At 41.5% G+C, this 19,466-nt stretch overlaps 1 protein-coding gene and 1 long non-coding RNA gene across 3 annotated transcripts in view; one reads left to right on the top strand and one right to left on the bottom strand.

Annotated features, from left to right (window-relative positions):
- Positions 1-6,460: 6,460 nt before the first annotated feature.
- LOC132343300 (uncharacterized) lies at positions 6,461-9,224 on the bottom strand. Its single transcript, XR_009492050.1, has 2 exons — positions 8,804-9,224; positions 6,461-6,631 (listed from the first exon to the last, which is right to left on the bottom strand). It is a non-coding gene; the product is annotated as an uncharacterized lncRNA (long non-coding RNA).
- Positions 9,225-9,545: 321 nt separating this feature from the next.
- The window catches only part of CUL3 (cullin 3), a 112,803-nt gene continuing 102,882 nt past the window's right edge, over positions 9,546-19,466 (top strand). Inside the window, exon 1 of one of the 2 annotated variants that reach the window (NM_001192806.2) lies at positions 9,546-9,935. In NM_001192806.2, coding sequence (NP_001179735.1) covers positions 9,870-9,935 — 66 coding nt within the window. In that variant the 5' untranslated portion in view covers positions 9,546-9,869. Of the gene's footprint in view, positions 9,936-10,138; positions 10,715-19,466 lie in introns of those variants that run through there. The other variant, XM_059875245.1, reaches the window with a different exon arrangement.

The following is a 19,466-nucleotide window of genomic DNA, read 5'->3' as shown; positions in this document are numbered from 1 at the left end:
AGTGATACAGACACACATAGAGATACAGAGGTGACTGCAGCCACCTCTCCATCAGTCCAAGACCAGGGCCAGGAAGATTGTCACAGGCTGGACTGGAGCCTTGATGTTCCTACCTAGAACCCATGCTAACTTTGGACTTGCTATGTGAGACAGCAGATTTGATTGTTGCACATGCCTGTCTGAGTTGAGTTTTCTCTTACTTGCAACAAAATTAACTTGGCTGATTCAGATGCACTACTTTTTAAAATTTTATATATTATTTGTTTGTTTTGGGCTGTGCTGGGTTTTTGTTGTTGCACGCAGGCTTTCCCTAGCTGTGGTGTGTGGGCTTCTCACCGCTGCGGCTTCTCTCATTGCAGAGCACAGGCTCCAGGCACATGGGCTTAGTAGTGTGGCACAGGGGCTCCTTAGTTGTGGTTCATGGGTCATAGAGAAGGCAGGCTTCAGTAGTTGTGGCTCATGGGCTCAGTAGTTGTGACACATGGGTTTAGTCGCTTCGCGGCAAGTGGACTCTTCCTGGACCAGGGATTAAAGCTGTGTTCCCTGCATTGGTAGACAGATTCTTATCCACTTCACCACCAAGGAACTCCTCAAGTGTACTATTTTTATGGACAACCACAATTGTTCCTTGGCTTTGGTATAACCACTTGATAACTGCTAATATTCTTTAAGTTTAGACCATATGCCAGGTATTTCTATAAAGGAGAGTGTGCTGGCTTGTTTTAAAAAGTGATGTTTCTCATAATCAATTCATTCATAATCCTTCCCCATTCCTATGCATGGTCACTTGTTACATTAGTTCAAATGGTAGATGTGTAAATGCACCAAAAATTGATGGTGAATAAGTTGATCAAACGAGAGTCTTGTGGACCATTTCTATTACTTCTAAAAGTCTGGACACAATTATGGAAAGAACTGCCTACTTATCAATAGATATAAAAATACTTTAGATTTTAATATAGCATCATGCTGCTGCTGCTGCTGCTGCTAAGTCGCTTCAGTCGTGTCCGACTCCTAGCGACCCCATGGACTGCAGCCCACCAGCCCCCTCCGTCCATGGGATTTTCCAGGCAAGAGTACTGGAGTGGGGTGCCATTGTCTTCTCCGATATAGCATCATACTTTCAATCAAAACCTTAAGGACGAAGTTGTTATCTGAGATTAAATCAATGCAAGAGTGTCAAGGGGAGTTTTCTATCCACTCCTTTTAAACTGAGGTTTCCCAGGTGGCTCAGTAGTAGAGAATCCTCCTGCCAATGCAGGAGATGTGGGTTTGAGCCCTGTGCTGGGAAGATCCCCTGGAGAAGGAAATAGCAACCCACTCTAGTATTCTTACCTGGGAAATCCCATGGATAGAGGAGCCTGTCAGGCTACAGTACACACGGTCACAGAGTTGGACACGACTGAGCGACTAAGCATGCACGCCTTTTAAATTTGCATTCTGTTAATATTATTGGCAAGTATTAGGATTAAATGAAAATTTAAAAACATGTGCTGAAATATAATAAAGGTGAAAAGTGATGAGAACACAAAAAGCTTAAGGATTAATTTAATTTGTCATGTACTTAACACTGACATGAGACATAATTTTTCAGTTGTCAGGATGTCGGTTCGAGCCTTGCTGCTCTCTTGTGCACAACAAAAGTGACATGGCAGTGGAGAGAGAAAAGCGGAAGTGCAAATGATGATGAATTGCACCACATGTAATGTATATACCCAAGGTTTGTGCTTTGTATGCTTTGGAAGGTAAGAACACAGCATAAGACAGACCATGACAAGGGACAGTAGGGTTATATTGCTTTGTGTGTTTATTTTTCCAAGTCAATTTTCAGCCCTTAAAATAAGCATAGTAGATTTACAGTTTTAATCCTAGAATTGTGGTAAAGTCAAATCTTAAACTACAGAAAGGATATCCTAATAGTATAGAAGTTAGTGAAGATTTTGACATGACTGGAAAGTCAAAGCAAAATTCCCATCATTGTTTCTCCTTTTCAGTCGTTTTAGAAGACTTGCTGCTCCTGGGTCTCCCTGGGAAGACAGATACCGTGGGAGCAATGTTCATAGGTAAGAGACAGCTAGGAAATAGGCCTAGAGAAGTGAAAGTTGCAGGGAAAATGAAAGCTGATTGGAAAGTGATATGATTGACAGGATGATGGTAGTATAGGTAACCAGATACAGATGACAGAAAGGCTACTGTGTAAGTGCTGATGGTACTGGTGCCACCAAGGAAAGGATCAAGCAAACCGGATACTGGTGGCTGCAGGAATGAAAGTCAAAACACAGGGTTAGAAATTAACCATGGAACAATTCTTGTCGGTGTTGTGTCAAATACTTTACCTCCATTGTTTGTCTTAATCCTCATGTTAGCCTTGTCAAGCTGGTATTATTATTAACCTGATTTCACTGATGAAAATAAATGGTACATTTACAACAGACATGAACTTGGGCACACTTCAGGAGATGGTGAGGGACAAAGAAGCCTGGCATGCGGCAGTCCATGGGGTCTCGAAGAGTCAGACACAACTAGGTGACTGAACAACAACAAAAATTGATACACTGCAGAATTTGGTTTAGAATCCAGGTGCTCTGATTCCAGCATGGGCATGCTTAAGCACGGTGCTATTTTCTTTCATAGTTTAAAACTTTAGTGTATAGGTAATGCAATCACTGTTTGTCTACATGATAGGTTTTCAAAATAATTTTATTTCGTTGTGCTGCGTGGGCTTCTCGCTGTGGTGGCTCCTCTTGTTTCAGAGCACAGGCTCTGGGACTCACCGAGTTGTGGCTCCCGGGCTCTAGAGCACAAGCTCAAGAGTTGTGGCACGTGGACTTAGTTCCTCTGTGGCACGTGGGATCTTCCCGGACCAGGAATCAAATCTGCATCTCCTGCATTGGCAGGTGGATTCTTTACCACCGAGGCACCAGGGAAACCCTATATGATAGTTTTAATACAAATTAGAAAAGACCAAAGGGTCCTGCCCACCACCGAGGGAAACACAGACTCACAGCTGCATAGTTTAGAGGGCAATTGGCACTTCTGATCAAGGAAATAGGTTTCCTTCCTTCAAGTAATGACAGCCCTTGCAAGCACACCTGCTTTGGATATCACTTCTATTGACCTCCTCAGCGAGGCATCTCCTTATTGTGCACAGACTTTACAACTACATGAAGGGGTTTAAAAAAATGTGTATTTTATTTTTATCAGTTAAGTCTTATTCACAAGAACTCTACACAGATATTCCCTGTTCCCTTCTCCATTCTGCTCTGTGTTCAGGAAGGCTAACCTTTATGGGATGCATTAATGAGCTTCCTTGCCTTCTGGCTTCCAGTTAGCTTCATCCAATGGAGGTTACCAGCCAGAAATCTGGAGGAAGGAGAAGAGTAAGGCTCGGGTATTTTCTCCCGTCTGCCTCCCTACTGAGCCAGCAGCTTGGGTCCTCTCCTAAGGTCTCAGCTTCTCAGACAGCCCTGTTCCAAGGCTTCAGAGAGAATTCTGCCTCCAGGTTCTGGTTGCCATTTCTCATAGCCCTTCTAGTCTGGAAGGGATGCAAACCTCCCTTCTGTTGTTAGTCTTGAGATGCTTCATCATCCTGTGGTCACTCCCTAAATCTGCCCACACTTCTGTAAATAGTCGCCTGAATTAAACTTCTGAATTAAACTCGCCTCAATTTCCCTGTATGAGTGAGCCATCTGTTTCTTGCCAGGACCCTGACTGATACACAGTGGAAACAAACTTTAACTATTTTAAGTGAAAATGGAAATTGGGGAAAGCATGTTAGGAGTCACAGAAAGGCCAGGGAGGTGGGAAGATCAGGGTTGGAGAATAAGCAGGAACCCAGGGATCTCTGGAAAGCTGAAGAGCAGAAATGACACTGAAGTCATTCAGTGGGAGGCACCTAGGCCACCCACTGCCACTGCCCGTATGCCCACCAAATGTCCCTGTGTCCTTCAGCCACCAACTCAAGGAGAAGGCCCACTCACCTGAGTCTACATAATACATCCCCATGTTGAGCTGGGCAGTGGAAAGTGGGCATCAGGCCCCCTTGGCTATTGCGATAGGAAATGGACACCACTACCCACCAAGACCACACTCAACAGTTGAATCCTTTAAAACAAGAAATCAGGAGATGCTAATAGGAAGTACCACCCCCCAAACAAGCACAAACATAACTATAAAAATTAATAAAATAGCGTGAAACTGCCTTAACAATATGAGCATCTAAAGCAACTTTCCCCAAAAAATGAAGGTTCATGCAGAGATAAGCACTTCTCAACAAAGTCCCTTAGCAGAGAAGGACAATATCTAAAGTTCTTACACATGAAAAATTTTTACAAGGTTTTAACCTGGGTGAGATATAAAGTTGCCTGTTTCATCTTAACAGGGTGTCCACATTGTCCGTTTCTTAGAACCATCCATTCAGTGGATTGTCTGCCCCAAAACTAGCCATTCAAGAACCAGGAGGTTCAGATACCAGTAACTAACTTCAAATCAACTTATTGGTGGGAATTAATTGATTATATCAACTTGGGGCTAGAAATCGGCCCCAACAATTTAAAACAATAATCTGTAAGTTTCTTAACGGTAATTCTTCATCTCTACCAGCACTATTGAAAATGTAACAATAAAGAATATAGGTTTACTGTGAACTCAAAACAGTTTATTGAAGAAATTGAAAGATAATACTATTTTATTTGTTGACTGTTGTATTTATAGTTCACACAATTACTAAATGTAGCATAAAATTTAGACTATTTACATTTATAGTCCTTTGGAACTGCATTTTATCTCATCTTCAAAATTAACTTACTTCACAAAGACAGAGCTGAAGAGTTATAAATTTCAACATGCGTTTTACTCATCACGAAAGAAAGAGCAATACATATCCATAATTGTCCCCCAGAGGATTCTTGATATAGTTACTGTTATCAGTAAGAGGAAATTATTTGTCTTCAAAATAAAATTACATTGACACGATGCCTATAATTTTTAATTGAGAATATGTATTCTGTTAAATTAGGTTTGTCGGTTGTATATATAGACATTTTTATTTTCAAAATATTAATTTACTGGATAAATGTGGAGTAAACAGAACACTGTCCAGGCTAACTAGAAGATTTCCAGAGCTTCCAGTGAGATGATTTTGTTTAGCATGACATGTGATAAAAAATTGAGATGGGTTTTTATGATACAACGGGCATTTAAGATTTTAATTCAAGATGTAACTTGTTTCCTATGCTCATAGGTCTTACATGCTCTTGTATAGATGATATACATATAAAAAAACAGTAAAAAGTAGAAAAGATCTACAGTTTTTATGTCTGTGATTATGTTGTCAATCCAATACTCCTATGACATGTCATCTTATAAAGCAAACATGAATGCTACTGCTCTAAACATGTACAAATTTAATGGCCTACAATACTTACTAGTTGCCTGGTGGAGACAAGGAAGAAAGTAGGTTGAGCCCTTCTTTTCAAGGACGTGATAATATCTACAGATCTTTCCCTTCCAATTTGAAGAATGTGCATCTTCCCCTAACACAGCCTTTGCTGTTTAAAGCCAATGAGCAGATCTTTCCAAATAAATTGGTAGGCTGTCAGCTGTTTTAATAAGCAATATCTGCAGAATCAAATCACTAGGTATGATGCAGTGATTAATGTGGCTTGGTATCCTGGATACCTGGAAATTCATGGCCAAGAAGAAGCTATTGCCTTTCACTGGCTTCTCACAGTCTGTACTGCCCATCTCTAGACTGGGATGTAGAAAAGAGGCTGGTCCACTCAGCCTCCTGGCTTCTCTGACTGCACGTGCTCCCTGCAAATAAATGGAAATGGGGCCACAATTCTCCTGTGTCAGGACACGGTCAGCATAAGTGGGAATACCAACTGGCAGGCATGTAACATCTAGTTGGTTCCTAGTCCCGCGCTCCTTTCTTTGCTGGATCAGGTGGCAGTTGACAGAAAAAGGAATATCCTGAAAGTTCATTTGCTATTTGCAGGGCAGGGAACACGACTGGACTAGGGGCCTACTGCTGCTTTAGAGGGTATTTCATAGGCATTTTGAGGATGTTTATTTTCTAGGAAGGAAAAGCTCTGATTTCTGGACTACAGTGTATAAAAAAGTTATTGCCAAATCCAGCGTGGACCTGTCGTTTCCAAGTTTTGGGGATGGCGGAGGGAGGAAGGACTATATATTATGTGATGGTAGGTCTCATCTGTCTTATTTACCTTACCGCCCGATATATGGCAGCCATTAAATAAATATTTCTTAAATAAATGAGCAGTAGAATTTTCTATGGCAGTGGCAGACAAATTCATTTTTAAGAATTTTTCTGGGTCTTTGTGGTTAACAACCTAAAGGGAGACAGTAGAGAGTGATTCTTCTAAATGCAGCTAAATTTTGCTTAAGTAAAACCATAATATGAAAATCTGAGTTCACAAAACAAAAGGACATTATACGATTCACAATTACATGGATATATGCTTTAATGCAGGGGGGTTTCCTAAATGCTGGCTTTTAGTGTGGTGTTAATGCTGGTGTTTTCTCAGGTTCACACTGAAAGAAGAAAAATCACCTCAATGTATTGTTCTAAAGAACTGTTCTTCATTCACAAACTGATCTTCCTCCATTTCTGTGGTTAAAATACATAAAAAAGCAAAATAAAATAATGAAGCTAGTCTATACTTCCGGTTACTTATTTTCTTTTAATGCTCTTTGTTGTTGCTGTTTTACTGGCTAAGTTGCGCTCAACTCTTTTGCCACACGATGGATTGTAGCCTGCCAGGCTCCTCTGTCCTTGGGATTTCCTGGGCAAGAATACTGAAGTGGATTGCCACGTCCTTCTCTGGGGGATTTTCCCAGCCCAAGGATCAAACTGGCATCTCCTGTGACTCCTGCGTTGGCAGGGGGATTCTTCACCACTGAGCCACCTGGGAAGCCCTTTAATACTCTTACTTGCCAAATAACACTGGTTCTCTAATGTTTGAAAAAACTACTTTATTGGTTTCTGAAATCCAAGTAAGATTCATTTTGTAAAAGCATACAGCATTCTTAAAGAAACCTACATATTGAATAAAGGAAGACAGTATAAGCTGGGCCTTAATTACCAAAGATAATAGCAGCCAACAGGTTTTGAGTGACTACTCTGTGCTGAACACTGCTTTCAGGGTTTTAAAAAATGTATTTATCATCTAAATTTGAGTAGCCCAAGGAAGAAACATTCTTTTTATCTCCATTTCACAGATAAGGAACTCTAGACAAACAGCCTAGCCCTTGCCCCTAAAGACACAGAATACATCCAGTGAAAGAGTAGAAGGGCTTCCCAGGTGGTTCAGTGAAAAAAGAATCCTCCTGCAATGCAGAAGTGGGTTTGATCCCTGGGTCAGGAAGATCCCCTGGAGGAGGGCATGGCAACCTACTCCAGGATTTTCGCCTGGATGATCCCTTGGTCAGAGCAGTCTTCTTACATTAGAAAGAAACTGAGCCACCTGACCCTGCAACCAATACAAAAACATTGGTTGTTAGTATCATCTAATGATTATGGAAATGAAGTTTCAATCAGCACATAGATTATAAACTTCTATCCAAGACTCATGTGAAGTGAAGTGAAAGTGGCTCAGTCGTGTCCGACTCTTTGCGACCCCATGGACTTTCCATGGAATTCTCTAGGCCAGAATACTGGAGTGGGTAGCCTTTCCCTTCTCCAGGGGATCTTCCTGACCCAGGAATCGAACCGGGGTCTCCTGCACTGCAGGCAGATTCTCTACCAACTGAGCTTTAGTACGGTGAAGTCACTCAGTCTTGTCCGACTCTTTGCGACCCCATGGACTGTAGCCTACCAGGCTCTTCCATCCATGGGATTTTCCAGACAAGAGTACTGGAGTGGGTTGCCATTATTTAAATCAGAGTCCCTCCCATTGTTAGCTTATCAACAAAATTCTTGACATATTTTTAGCTTCAGTATTTACATAGATATTGCTTCAAGCAATATCCTTGTTTCTTAAGCTCTGTTTTATTAGCAAATACCAGAAAACAAAACAAGAAAATGTTTTCAATGGGGCATTTCAACCAAGTAAGGGGTGAAAGCACAACACTGGTGAATCTAGTTATCAGGATTAAGTTAATTTAGGGAAAATCCAACCTTACAGTGAACAAATCAAAAAGGTATATTCCAGTTCATTTATTAAAAAAAATAATATAAAAACCCCCAGAGTCCAAATGCTTAAAAAGATTTAAACTTCATCTTAAAAAAGGCATTAAAAATAAAATTTAAAAGTATTAATATTCTATTAATATTCATTCCAACAACAGGTTCTTACTTAAAATGATATCGTAAACTTTAGTGGGAACTCACATATTCCTCTGCAGTCAGAAATCCAAATATAACAATACAAAGAAGTAAATTAGGATGTAAAATTCATAATGAAAAGCAAAACTGATGAATCAAACTAGACTTTTTGAACGCAATGCCAAACTTTTATTCCCCCAAATTATCAGCAAACTGAAATGAAAGACAAAAATTTTGGCTTTCAAAATGTATCATACTCTTGAAATGGTAAAAATGATTTGGCAGGTTAAGGTTAGGTTTCTATCATTCTATTTTATATTTAACACCATTTACCAAAATATTGCACTGCGTTAAGGGAGCTGTTATTTCAATGGCAAAGAAATACAAATTTTAATACTAGTAAGTTCTAGGTCTCTCAGACAATAGTGAATCAAGAGCTTGTGCAGTTTAAGGAAATTTTATGGATTTCCACCCCTCAATCCTGACAGCTGGAGTGTGCACATCCAATCCGAATACCTTGTTAGGCATAGAGGACTCTACTTTCTGACACTGCATATATTAATAACTCCTGCACAAACTCTTCTTTCAACTTTCTGGCTTCTGGTCAAGTATCCATCCCTAGTCCACATGCCCTAGAAAAACACAGGAACCAGTTTCAGGACGTGGTTATCCACCTAGCACCCTACGCTCCACCCCGAGACTACCCTCCTCCCGCTCTAGCCCAGCCCATCCAGGTCGGCCCAGCTAAGCAGAGCCGAACACTGCCTACTACAGTCCGGCTCCGGCTCTCGGAACTTCCCCCGCCCACTCGGTCCACGTGAACAGGACCCCGCCCCCTCGCCGGCGCTCCACCAATCAGCAGCCCCTTCACCCAGGATCCGGTCTCCAACGCTCCCCTTTCAAAAAGTAAGCTCACTCCTCCCTCCTCAGTCCCGCCCCTTTCCTACCTCTCCTCCCCGCTGGCCCCTCCCACCTCCCCAAATCCCCGTTCCCTTCCTCCTCTCCCGTTGCCCCCTCCCACTCGCAGGCTTCGCCCCGCCCCGCCCGGGAAAGCGCGCTCGCCCTCTTCTCGCGAGACTTGAGCGTCCCCCTCCTCCTGCCGCGGCCGCCCGCCTCCCCCTCCTGTCCTCCCACCCCCCCTCCCCCCAATCTCTCCACTCTCCGGCTCTCCTCCCTCCCTCCTCCCCTCTCCACCCTCTGGGCCGGATCTCGTCTCGCTGAGGCGGAGGAGGAGAAGGAGGAGGAGGAGGACGTTCGGCCTGCGCAGTGAGATGTTTGTCCGTCGCCGCCGCCGCCGCCATCGCGGAGGAGCGCGATAAAGGGAGCCGAGCCGGGCGTGAGGGGGACCCCGCGGAGCCGCCGCGCCAGCGCAGTCCCCCAGCCGAGCCCGAGCCGCCGGATACCGAGCCGCCGCTGCCCCCGCCGCGGCCGCCCAGGGGCCGGCCAGCTCCCCAGCCCAGCCCGGGGGTCGCGCCGCCGCCGCCGCCCCCAGCGTCGCCCCTCGCCTGCCCGCCCGCCTTAAATGTGACACCGGCGCCTCGGAGTGCGACCCGAAGCCGCCGCCGGGGAGGGGACGAGCACCATGTCGAATCTGAGCAAAGGCACGGGCAGCCGGAAGGACACCAAGATGCGGATCCGGGCCTTTCCGGTGAGTCTCTTCTCGGCGCTTGGGACCCGGGGTCTGGGGGCCCGGCCGACAGCCGCACGCGAGGCCCGGGCTGAACTCCCCCCAACAGGCCGCAGGCCCGGCCTCCCATCCCCCACGCCGCCGGCCGCGGGGCGCGAGCCTTCCCGGCAACGGGGCGGCGCGGGGCCCCGGCACGGCCGCCTTCCCGGGCCGTTCCCCGCGCCCCCGGCGTCCGAGGCCGGCGCCGCGCTCCCGCCCCAGAGCTGCGCCTCCGGTCGCCCCGCGGGCGTCGGCTGCGGCCGGGGCCCCTCTGCCGGTCCCGGCACCTCGCCGCGCTCTTGGGGTGTAGGCCCAACCCCTAGCACCCCGCTCCTGCTCGGTCCCCGGGGCTCTCAGCCCTGCAGGGACGGGGACCGTCTACGTCCTCCCGGTGTGGGGCGTGTGTGTAACTTTTCACGTGAGGTTTCGCAGCAGTTGAAAAAAAATCACCATGCCTAAAGGATGGCCTGCTAAAAGATGCCGAGGTCGGACCTCTCCCGCTCTTCCCCTCCCCAGGAAGGGCTCTGCCGTTCACCTACCCTCGACGCGTTGACAGACGTTCCGCGTAATGCTCTGTAGTAATACACTAACAACGTCGGTGTGTTTACAGAATCTTTCATCCGCAACCTTCCAATGCACTTTACAAACTCTCCTGTGCAGGAATGGCCTAGCCACTCAAGGGGAAGTAAGAGAAAACAAATGGGACGATTGGTTCTTCATTTCTTAGCCATGGAAGCCCAAAAGAATAAGTAGTCACCACCGTGAGTTGCTTTACTCTAGGTTTTAGTGACAGCAAAAGTAATTTTGTTTAGAAACTTTTTTGGCCTTAAATTAAGTCATACCCCTGCGGTGTTTAGTATTACAGGGTATAACTTTGGATGTCATATCTGAATCAGATAGCCAATGGCAAGCAATTAGAGTGTACTCCTGGGACAGAGAAACTGGACATACTTGCTCATGGCCGCTTCTGTAACAAGTAGACGTCAAGGTGGACAAACTAGCAATTGAATAGAAGATTTTAAACCAGGAAAACTAGAGAAGAAGCTGTGGTTTCCTGTCTTAGAATCACAAGCACATTATATTGTGTGGTGGGGGGCATTGAAGAGAGGGTTTGTATTCACTTCTTAAAGCATGCTTTTTCTAAAGTGTAGTTCGCACTTTAGTGGAGAGATTAATATAATTGTCCTAGTTGAGTAAGAAACTGACTTAGAAAACTTGAGGACCTCCCTGAATTCTTTCGAAAAAATACACCTGATGCAGAATTCCCAGATGGTAATAAGAAAAATGTTAATGCCTATGTGAAAACTCTTGGGACTTTACGTAAATAAAGGTAGGATATAATCAGGAGAATTAGATGTTTTAATGCACATTAAAGGGATTTTTAATTTCTGAAGTTTTTTTCCTTAAGTAATCGTGAGAAAGTACAAAGAAAGTAAGAAATGTTGACAGAAGAGCACTAATGAAGTTCACTTGCACGTTTTCCTTTATAATGATAAACAATGAACTGGGTTTATGAATTCGTGAGTAGGGATAGTTTTCCTACTGAATCAGTTCCTACTAAGTGAGCAGAATCTAGAATTATTCAGAATTTAAAATAATTTTATACATTTTTAAGAAAAGTTTGCTATTCTTGAAGTCTGACTTCTAATACAGATTATTGTTAAAAGGTGAAATAGCTCACACTTGACATCAACTCACTGTTGTGGATATTCTGATTAATCAGCTCTGTCTTTATCTATGTGTAATCAACTCTTTGATCTCTTGGTTTGCCTGTCCCTACCTGTTCTTCCACTCCATTCATTTAGGAAATACTGAGGACTGTGTGCCAGGTACTGTTCTGGGGTCTTGGGATGTATCAGTATAGCTTCAGAAAACAATATCCCTCTTTTCTGGATCTTGTACTGTTGGGAAGAAGCTGTGGGAGAGAATTTTGTTCTTCTTTTAGCTAAAGAGTATCAGAGTATGTGACAGGTTACCATACAGCACTGAAACTGACTTTTTTTTTCAGGAGCATTATGGTCATGAGCTAATGTAGGCCTTTTCTTATCTGTAATTTGTTGCCCTCTTAAGTTTGTCTAAAATCCTTAAATGAAGTTTGCAAGTAGCTAGTGTTTGATATTCAGTACTTAGTATCTGCTAATTTTTAAAAGTGTCTAAGAGTTTTAAATTTTCTCATGGGTATTAACATTACTCATAAGTAGTTCCTACAATGAGAACCATTGCATTTCTTTAATACATAAATTTAAAAAATCATAGTTCTTTCAACTTTCATTAAGAATGGCTACATAAAACCTCAGTGGTGTGATATTTCACTGATTATTTGGTAAATGAATACTTACAGACTTTCAGAATTTTTTTTTCCTTCCAGGTTAGCAGTCATTTACCTAACTGTAGTCTGCATGGATTGCAAGTCAGAAGTAATAAATGCATGTTATTCCATAAAGAAAATATGGAATTGTGTATTCATGTGTGCAAAACTACTATATTTTACCATTTGAGATAAACAGCTACTCTAAGGGAAATTGTAGTGTAAGCAGAGGCCTCAAATACTCCTTTCAAAGTGTTTTATAAAACTGATCGGTGAAACAGTGTAAAAATATGTTTGAAGATTGTTTTGTTATCTTTACAAAATAGTAAGTGATGGTACAGGATATTTTGTAAATGTGTAAACCTACCCCAGCTGTAGTCTCATCAATAAAATCAGGTTCTGAGAAGTTGGTTCTTTTTAAGATGGAAAACAATGCAGAACTTTCTGTATGTAACAGATTGACGATGGAGGAAATATTTTATTCCAGTTTGTAAACTTTGCTGCAGTGGACAAAATATATAGCATCTCATATCTTTCGGAGTTTTTTGGTACCCAAAATGACAGCAAGTGACACAACACTTTTTTAAGAAAGGAAGCTGTAGTTGTGAAACTCCTGGAAACTCTGTGGCTTTGGACCAAAGAATGCTGTCCCAAGAAGTTCCTGCCCTTATTTCCTTGCTGTTGCCATGTGTTTCACTCTGTAGGATTAGTTGCTGTCAGGTGAACTTTTTGTTCTTATCTTTATAATAGTCATTCCTCACCGTCTGTGCTGTAGTTGGGTTGTTTGTCCACATGGGCTTGAAAAGCTTGATTGTATTGGAGGGGATATGGTTGAATGGGAATACTGGTCTCCTCTGATTTGCCTTTTTTGACTTAGACTTCAGAGTTTAGGAGACAAATTGTGAAAGTGATTTTCATTAGAATGTGATCTGAAAATGGTTTCACTTACTGGTTTATAGAAGCATCGTCAATCATGATAAGGAATCTCTGTCTGTGATGTGCATGCAGTAATTCTAGATGAGCACCACCTGTGTGGCATGGACAATAAGAGAAGTTATTGTTAAATGGAACCCACAGAATGACTGATACTCATTTGTTATGTTCTTAAATACTTAAGAGCACAAGAATTTAAGGACGAGGGAAAGTTAATGTTTTTGTTTCTCCTAGCTGTAGTGATATTTGTTAGATTTAAGGGAACAGCTTTAATGTTCAAAATAGGTTTCTTTTATTTACCACCTGGACTGTACATACAGAGAGATTGAATAAGAGTTTTGCAAATCACACAGGGTGCGGAATTAACCTCTCAAGTTTGGTTTGTTTTTTATTCTTTAATATTTTCTTATAGGGATGTTATGGAGATATAGCATTCATTAAAGTATTGCTTTCACTTAGACTGATTTTTTTTTTTTCTATAATGGTTTTAGGACAGCCAGCTGTTATAGTTAGTACCTCACAGGCTTTAGAAGCTTAAAAATAAAAAGATAAGTAGTTACAAAGTGTCTATTTTGTATTATCTTAGAAAGCAGTTCTGAGGAGCCAAGAAAATTATTACTACCAAATTATTAGTACTAAAGTTACTGAATTTGAAACAGTTTTAATAGTATAGAGTATAATGTGTGAATTTGACTTGTTAAATAATACAGTAGTCACACAATAAGTTCATTCAAACAAAATAGAGAAAGTTTCATTCATTAAATGCAGCTAGGTAATAATAGTGTTTTCTCTATTTCAACAAGATTATATAATTAAGGCTAGAAAAAATAGTGTATCTTCTCATTGTGTTATAAATTGGGAGACCTCAGAGATAATTTTTTGCTGTTATTCGAAAAAAAATTATCTGTTAATCTTAACAGCAAAACAAAATTTTGAAGTTTTGCTAGATTTTTATAAAAGTTCTGAATTTGAATGATGCGGTTGAAAGGCAGAGTCCAGGTCTTACGCAGTGTTATCATAGGCACTTTACAGGTGAGGACGATAACACACAGAAACTGTGAGCCACCGAACCACAGTTAACAGAGATGAAGTGTCATTTGAAGCCATTGGAAACTAATGAGCAATTAGGAGGCAAATTGTGATTCAATATAATAGTTACGACTTGTCTAACTACCAAAGTTTCATAACAACAGGCACCTCAGTGGGGTTCTGAATCCCCTGTGCCCAGGAACACCCAGGAAAAGAAGTAATAATACAATAACATCTTTGGTTTACATCCACTTTATGATTTCCAAGGTGCTTTATAGGGAGCTTCCCTTTCTTTTGGACTTGATGGCCCTGCTGCTTGTTTCCCACCTACTCTGGTCAAGGACTTCAAACCGCATGCAGATTATCTTGCCCTGCCCACTAATATCCACTGTCACTGACACTTGAGCTGGTTTCAAATGGTCGCAAAAGTTTTTTGACAACTGAGCAGCATTTGAGGAACCATTAAGCTGTATTTGTGCATATGTGCTCTTCATTTATCCATCTGCTCATTCAACTAGTGGTTATTGAACATCCATGATGTGCCAAGCGCTGCCTGGGTGCTAAGGATACAGCAAGGAAGAAGGCACAGCCTATGTAGCCACAGTTGTCCACAGCCCACTCATAGTCTACCCATCCTGGAGGTCACCTCCAGACAGGTCACATCCAGGCCAATGGCTTTCAGCCACTCTGTGCCTCAGGGTTTTCTCTGGTCCTGGCATCCTTGGCCACTGCAGAGGAGCATCCCTCAGCCCAGGGGAGGAGGAAGCTAGTGGATATGTGCCCCAGCTTCCTTGCCCTTAGGTGGGACAAGGTGATGTATGCCCTTTATAGACTATTCACACCTCGCCCCCAACAGAACTGAGCCCTAGTTCTAGAACCCAAATCTGAAATGTCATTCATGCTCCGTCCATTGTCTCTCCTTCATTTCCTATCTCACTTCCTCACTTGCTCACTGTGCTTCTTAGGATCATTTCCTAAATAAACTAATTACACCCCCCCCCAAAAAAAAAGTTATTGGACAATTTATAGCTTTAAATAACGGAACTTTCATAATAGTTCTTGTTTATCATTATAAAGTCAACAAAAAAGGTGCTACTAGTAAGTAATCACTGAGCTGAAACATTAATTACAGTTAATGTCTGTAAGTATATTGTGAAAATTATTCAGTTGTAGTCTAGCAAAGCTATGAATTCATTTTAGTAGGTTTTCTAGTTGTAAAAGTGATGCATATTCATGATAGAAAACTTAATAAGTATCTGAACTTCTAAGTAAAGTAATAGATAATCACCTGTAACCCTGCCACTTGGAAGTAAGCTGTATTAACCTTTTGATGTGTTTCCTTATAATCTTTCATACATGTGTAAGCACACAGTAAAATTGAGGTACCATCTTTTTATATACTGCCTTTTAAATACAGTATCTTACTATATTTATTTTATTTCCATTAATTTTATTTCTGTACTATATATATTTATTTCCATGTTAAATATATCAAAAACATGATTTTGAATCTGCAGTACTTTGGCTTATCCATTTCCTTGCTGACAGGTTTGATTGATTCCAGTGAATACATGCTTTCTCTATTACAAAGAATGCTTCCCCTGGTGGCTCAGACAGTAAAGAATCTGCCTGCAATGCAGGAGACCTGGGTTGAATCCCTGGGTAGGGAAGATCCCTGGAGAAGGGAATGGCTCTCTACTCCAGTATTCCTAGCCTGGAGAATTCCATGCACAAAGGAGCCTGGCAGGTTATACAGTCCATGGGGTTGCAAAGAGTTGGACATGACTGAGGGACTAAACAGTTTCACTTTTTCACTTATGATTATGGAATTACTGGACTCAACATAACTGATACATTGACCAACCACATTGACCTCCAGAAAGGTAGGAATAATAATAGTTCCACTTGCTGAATGCTTATAATGTGCCACACGCTGCTCTCTCTGCTTTGCATGTGTAAACTAATTTAATTTGCATAACTCTATAGGGTTCTATTATCATCTTTTTTACAAAAGAGGTCTTGAGATGTTAAGTAATTTGCTTAAGGTCACTTTGCTTGGAAGTACGAGAACCTAAGGTTCTTTTTAACCTAGGCAGTCTGGCTCTAAAGTGAAGGCTGTAGGAATTAATTATATCTCTCAAGGTTGTACTTCTACCCTGTAACAGTGTCTTAGATAAGATATCTTTAATTTCATAGGTGAAAAAATAGTACTTGAATGTTTTAATTTTTATTTCTTTGCCTACATATAAAACCGTGGATAGTCTGTAGGGAATTTTCATTTAGTTTCACATTTGAGTATTCAGCATAGGTTTAGAAACCTGACTAAAAAGTAAAAAGACTAGAGAGCATGAGTGTGGGCTCATACACTATCAGAGTTTAAATGTCAGCTGTGCCTCTTTCTAGTTGTGTGACCTTTAACACGTTACTTAACCACTTCTAACCTCAGTTTTCTCCTCTGTAAAATGAGGTTGTAGGGCCTGTCTTACATGGCTGTTGTGAGATAAAGAGAGTCAGGCATTAGAACTGGACCTAACATACAGTGAACAATTGTTATACCAGTATTTAGTCATGATTCTGCCACAGTTTTGGAGAAGGGCATGGCACCGCACTTCGGTATTCTTGCCTGGAAAATTCCATGGACTGCGGAGCCTGGTGGGCTACACAGTCCACGGGATCGCCAGGGTTGGACACAACTAAGTGAGCACTCATGCCACAATTTATGTTAAAATTGAAGGTTATTTTTGCAAGTAATTTTATTTATACAGTTATTTTAGTGATGCTGCCAGTTTTGGGTACTTAAATTTTTAGAACTTAGGTTTTGAGAAGCTTATAGATTCAATTTGTGGACCACATTAAGAAATCAGTCTCAAAGTATATGGGTTTGGTTACTGCTGGGGTGTTTGAAAAGAATGCCACTGGCTCTTGTGGGGTGGGGGTAGATTGAAAAGAGAAAATACGATAGTGATGGTTACTCATTGGGGTAAGTGTATAACCTTTCTGGGATAACTTTATTGAAGGAGTAAACACTCACTTGGTGTGTACATTCTAATATGTACATTAAAGGAAGTGTTAGTCGCTCAGTCATGTCCCAACTCTTTGTGACCCCTTAGACTGTAGCCCGCCGGCTCCTCTGTCCATGGGATTCTCCAGGCAAGCGGGCTGCCATTTCCTACTCCAGATATGTACATTAAGTGTTTATCTAAAAGTACATTTTGTTTTTATTTCCTTCCTTCTTTTCTTCCACCCTCTTTTTTTTTTTTTTTTCACTCATGAACTAGGTTATGGTTCCTGCCCAAAGTTTATACCAGATCCCCTTTTCAATCTTGAAGTGTTAGACATAGTGTGGATGGTTAGTGAAATGATTGATTAAATGAGAAACTAGTCCTTGAAGCCAAACCACAGTAATCAATGACTTAGCTAAGTCGATTCTGGGAGTATTCCAAAATATTTGAACTCTTTCAGCTGTAAGTGAAGCCTTAATTTGTAGGTCATTACTGATCATGTGGCACTTTTCCTTAAAGGTTAGTTAGCCTAGTCTCCTAAAACAGTGACTTGAAAGTAAAGATGTAGGTATGTATTAGCAGTTACTTTGGATTGCGTGTCGGAAGACTTACTTGCTAGCCTAGTCTTTTCTGTTCACGAGCTTTCTCTACATTTTACTCCCTCCACCATGACTTCTTCCTCCCAGCCAGTTAACCATAGCTGGTAAGGCCCTTCTTTCACGGCAGATTGACTACCATCTGTCATCTCTACCTGTTCTGGGAATTCTTCACCCTCTTTTCATCTGTAATTTACCTTTGACCTGAGGATACAGGCTTATCTTCTTGAATTGAGGTGTCCTCTTTCCTTATAATCCATGAATCATTGGGCCCAGATGCTAATGATTGCAACATCTATCACTCTTGCGGCTTGGCCCTTCTGTACCGTTCTTTGAGTGATTCCTGTGACTGTCTCCTAACTTCTTCCACATGCTCCCTCAGTCATTGAAGACTTGGATGCATTCTTCACAGATATTCTCTCTAGTTTAAACTAACTTTATCCAGTGTGTGTGGGCAGGCATTCATTTATTTATTTTAATACATGTTTATTACGTGTTCCTACTGGCACTAAATGGTAACGATGGGACAGATCTGGCCTCTTCTCTATTACTGTGGTCTTCACTCTGTCTTGAAACTTGTTATCCGCTACTTTAGAAATCTTAAAACTTCATACTACAGTCTGTCCTAGCTCCTTCATTTATTAGGTATAGGACTTGAGCAAATCACTTAACCTCTGTCTGTTTTCTCTTTTGTAAAAGAGAAGAAAACAGTAGTACCTACCTCGTAAGGCAGTTGTAAGGATAGGGTTAATACATACAAAGTTCTTACAAGTGGCACATAATAAACACTATAAATAAATCCAACCTGTTATTATTGAATTATTCTATCCTACGTGTTGCTTGTTTTCTTCTCACATTAAATGTGCTGTGGGATCTCAAGAAGACCCTTTTCATTCTCCCAGGATGTGGGGCCTGATACCATTTGCCACTTCTTTCCTGTTGTCTCCCAGGGTAAGGCCAGAAATATCAGCAAAAAGCATCTTGAACCATTCCATTCATCTGTCTTCATTGCTCATATTTTTTAAGACTATTGGGTACTCCTGGAGAAAATTACAAGATTGTGGTCTCTAACCTTGCTGGACTTTTCAGTGCCTCTGGGCAATTTTTTGTGTCCCTGTGAGCTTTGGCTCCCTTTTTCCTGCTTGAACTATTTCAAACTTTAGTCATTGTCCTCAAGCTCTTTATTGAGAATTCTCTTATCTCTCTTCTTCAGGAAATGTAACTACCAAAGTTATCTTGTGTAAGTACCTTCAGCTTTGATCTCTTGCAGTTTCATTCATTAACCTGTATCTTTACTTATTCTCAACTCCTTCCCTTGGGTCTCAGAGAAGTAGGATGTTCCTTTTTCTGTCTTCTCTACCATGGTAACTACCATTCCATCTCCTTTCATAGCCCCATCTTCAGAGAATAGTCAGTATCTCCTGTATTAGAATATGATTTTCTTTACAGAAGGCAGCAGATCTCTTTGTATTGATCTTTGTCAGTGCTTTACAGTAGCAACCAACAATGTTGAGTGAATGAGCTGACAGACTCTTTATAGTTCGTTTTCCCATCTTTTAGATGGGCACTATAGCAATCTTTCTCACAGATTAATTGTGAGGAATAAAAATAATATTAGAAAGTGCTTGCTAATAAACAGTAACAT

This window comes from Bos taurus, chromosome 2 (genome assembly GCF_002263795.3).
Source record: "Bos taurus isolate L1 Dominette 01449 registration number 42190680 breed Hereford chromosome 2, ARS-UCD2.0, whole genome shotgun sequence".
Lineage (NCBI taxonomy): Eukaryota > Metazoa > Chordata > Mammalia > Artiodactyla > Bovidae > Bos > Bos taurus.
The sequence above is the reverse complement of the archived record's forward strand: the minus strand, read 5'-3'. Positions and strand labels throughout refer to the sequence as shown.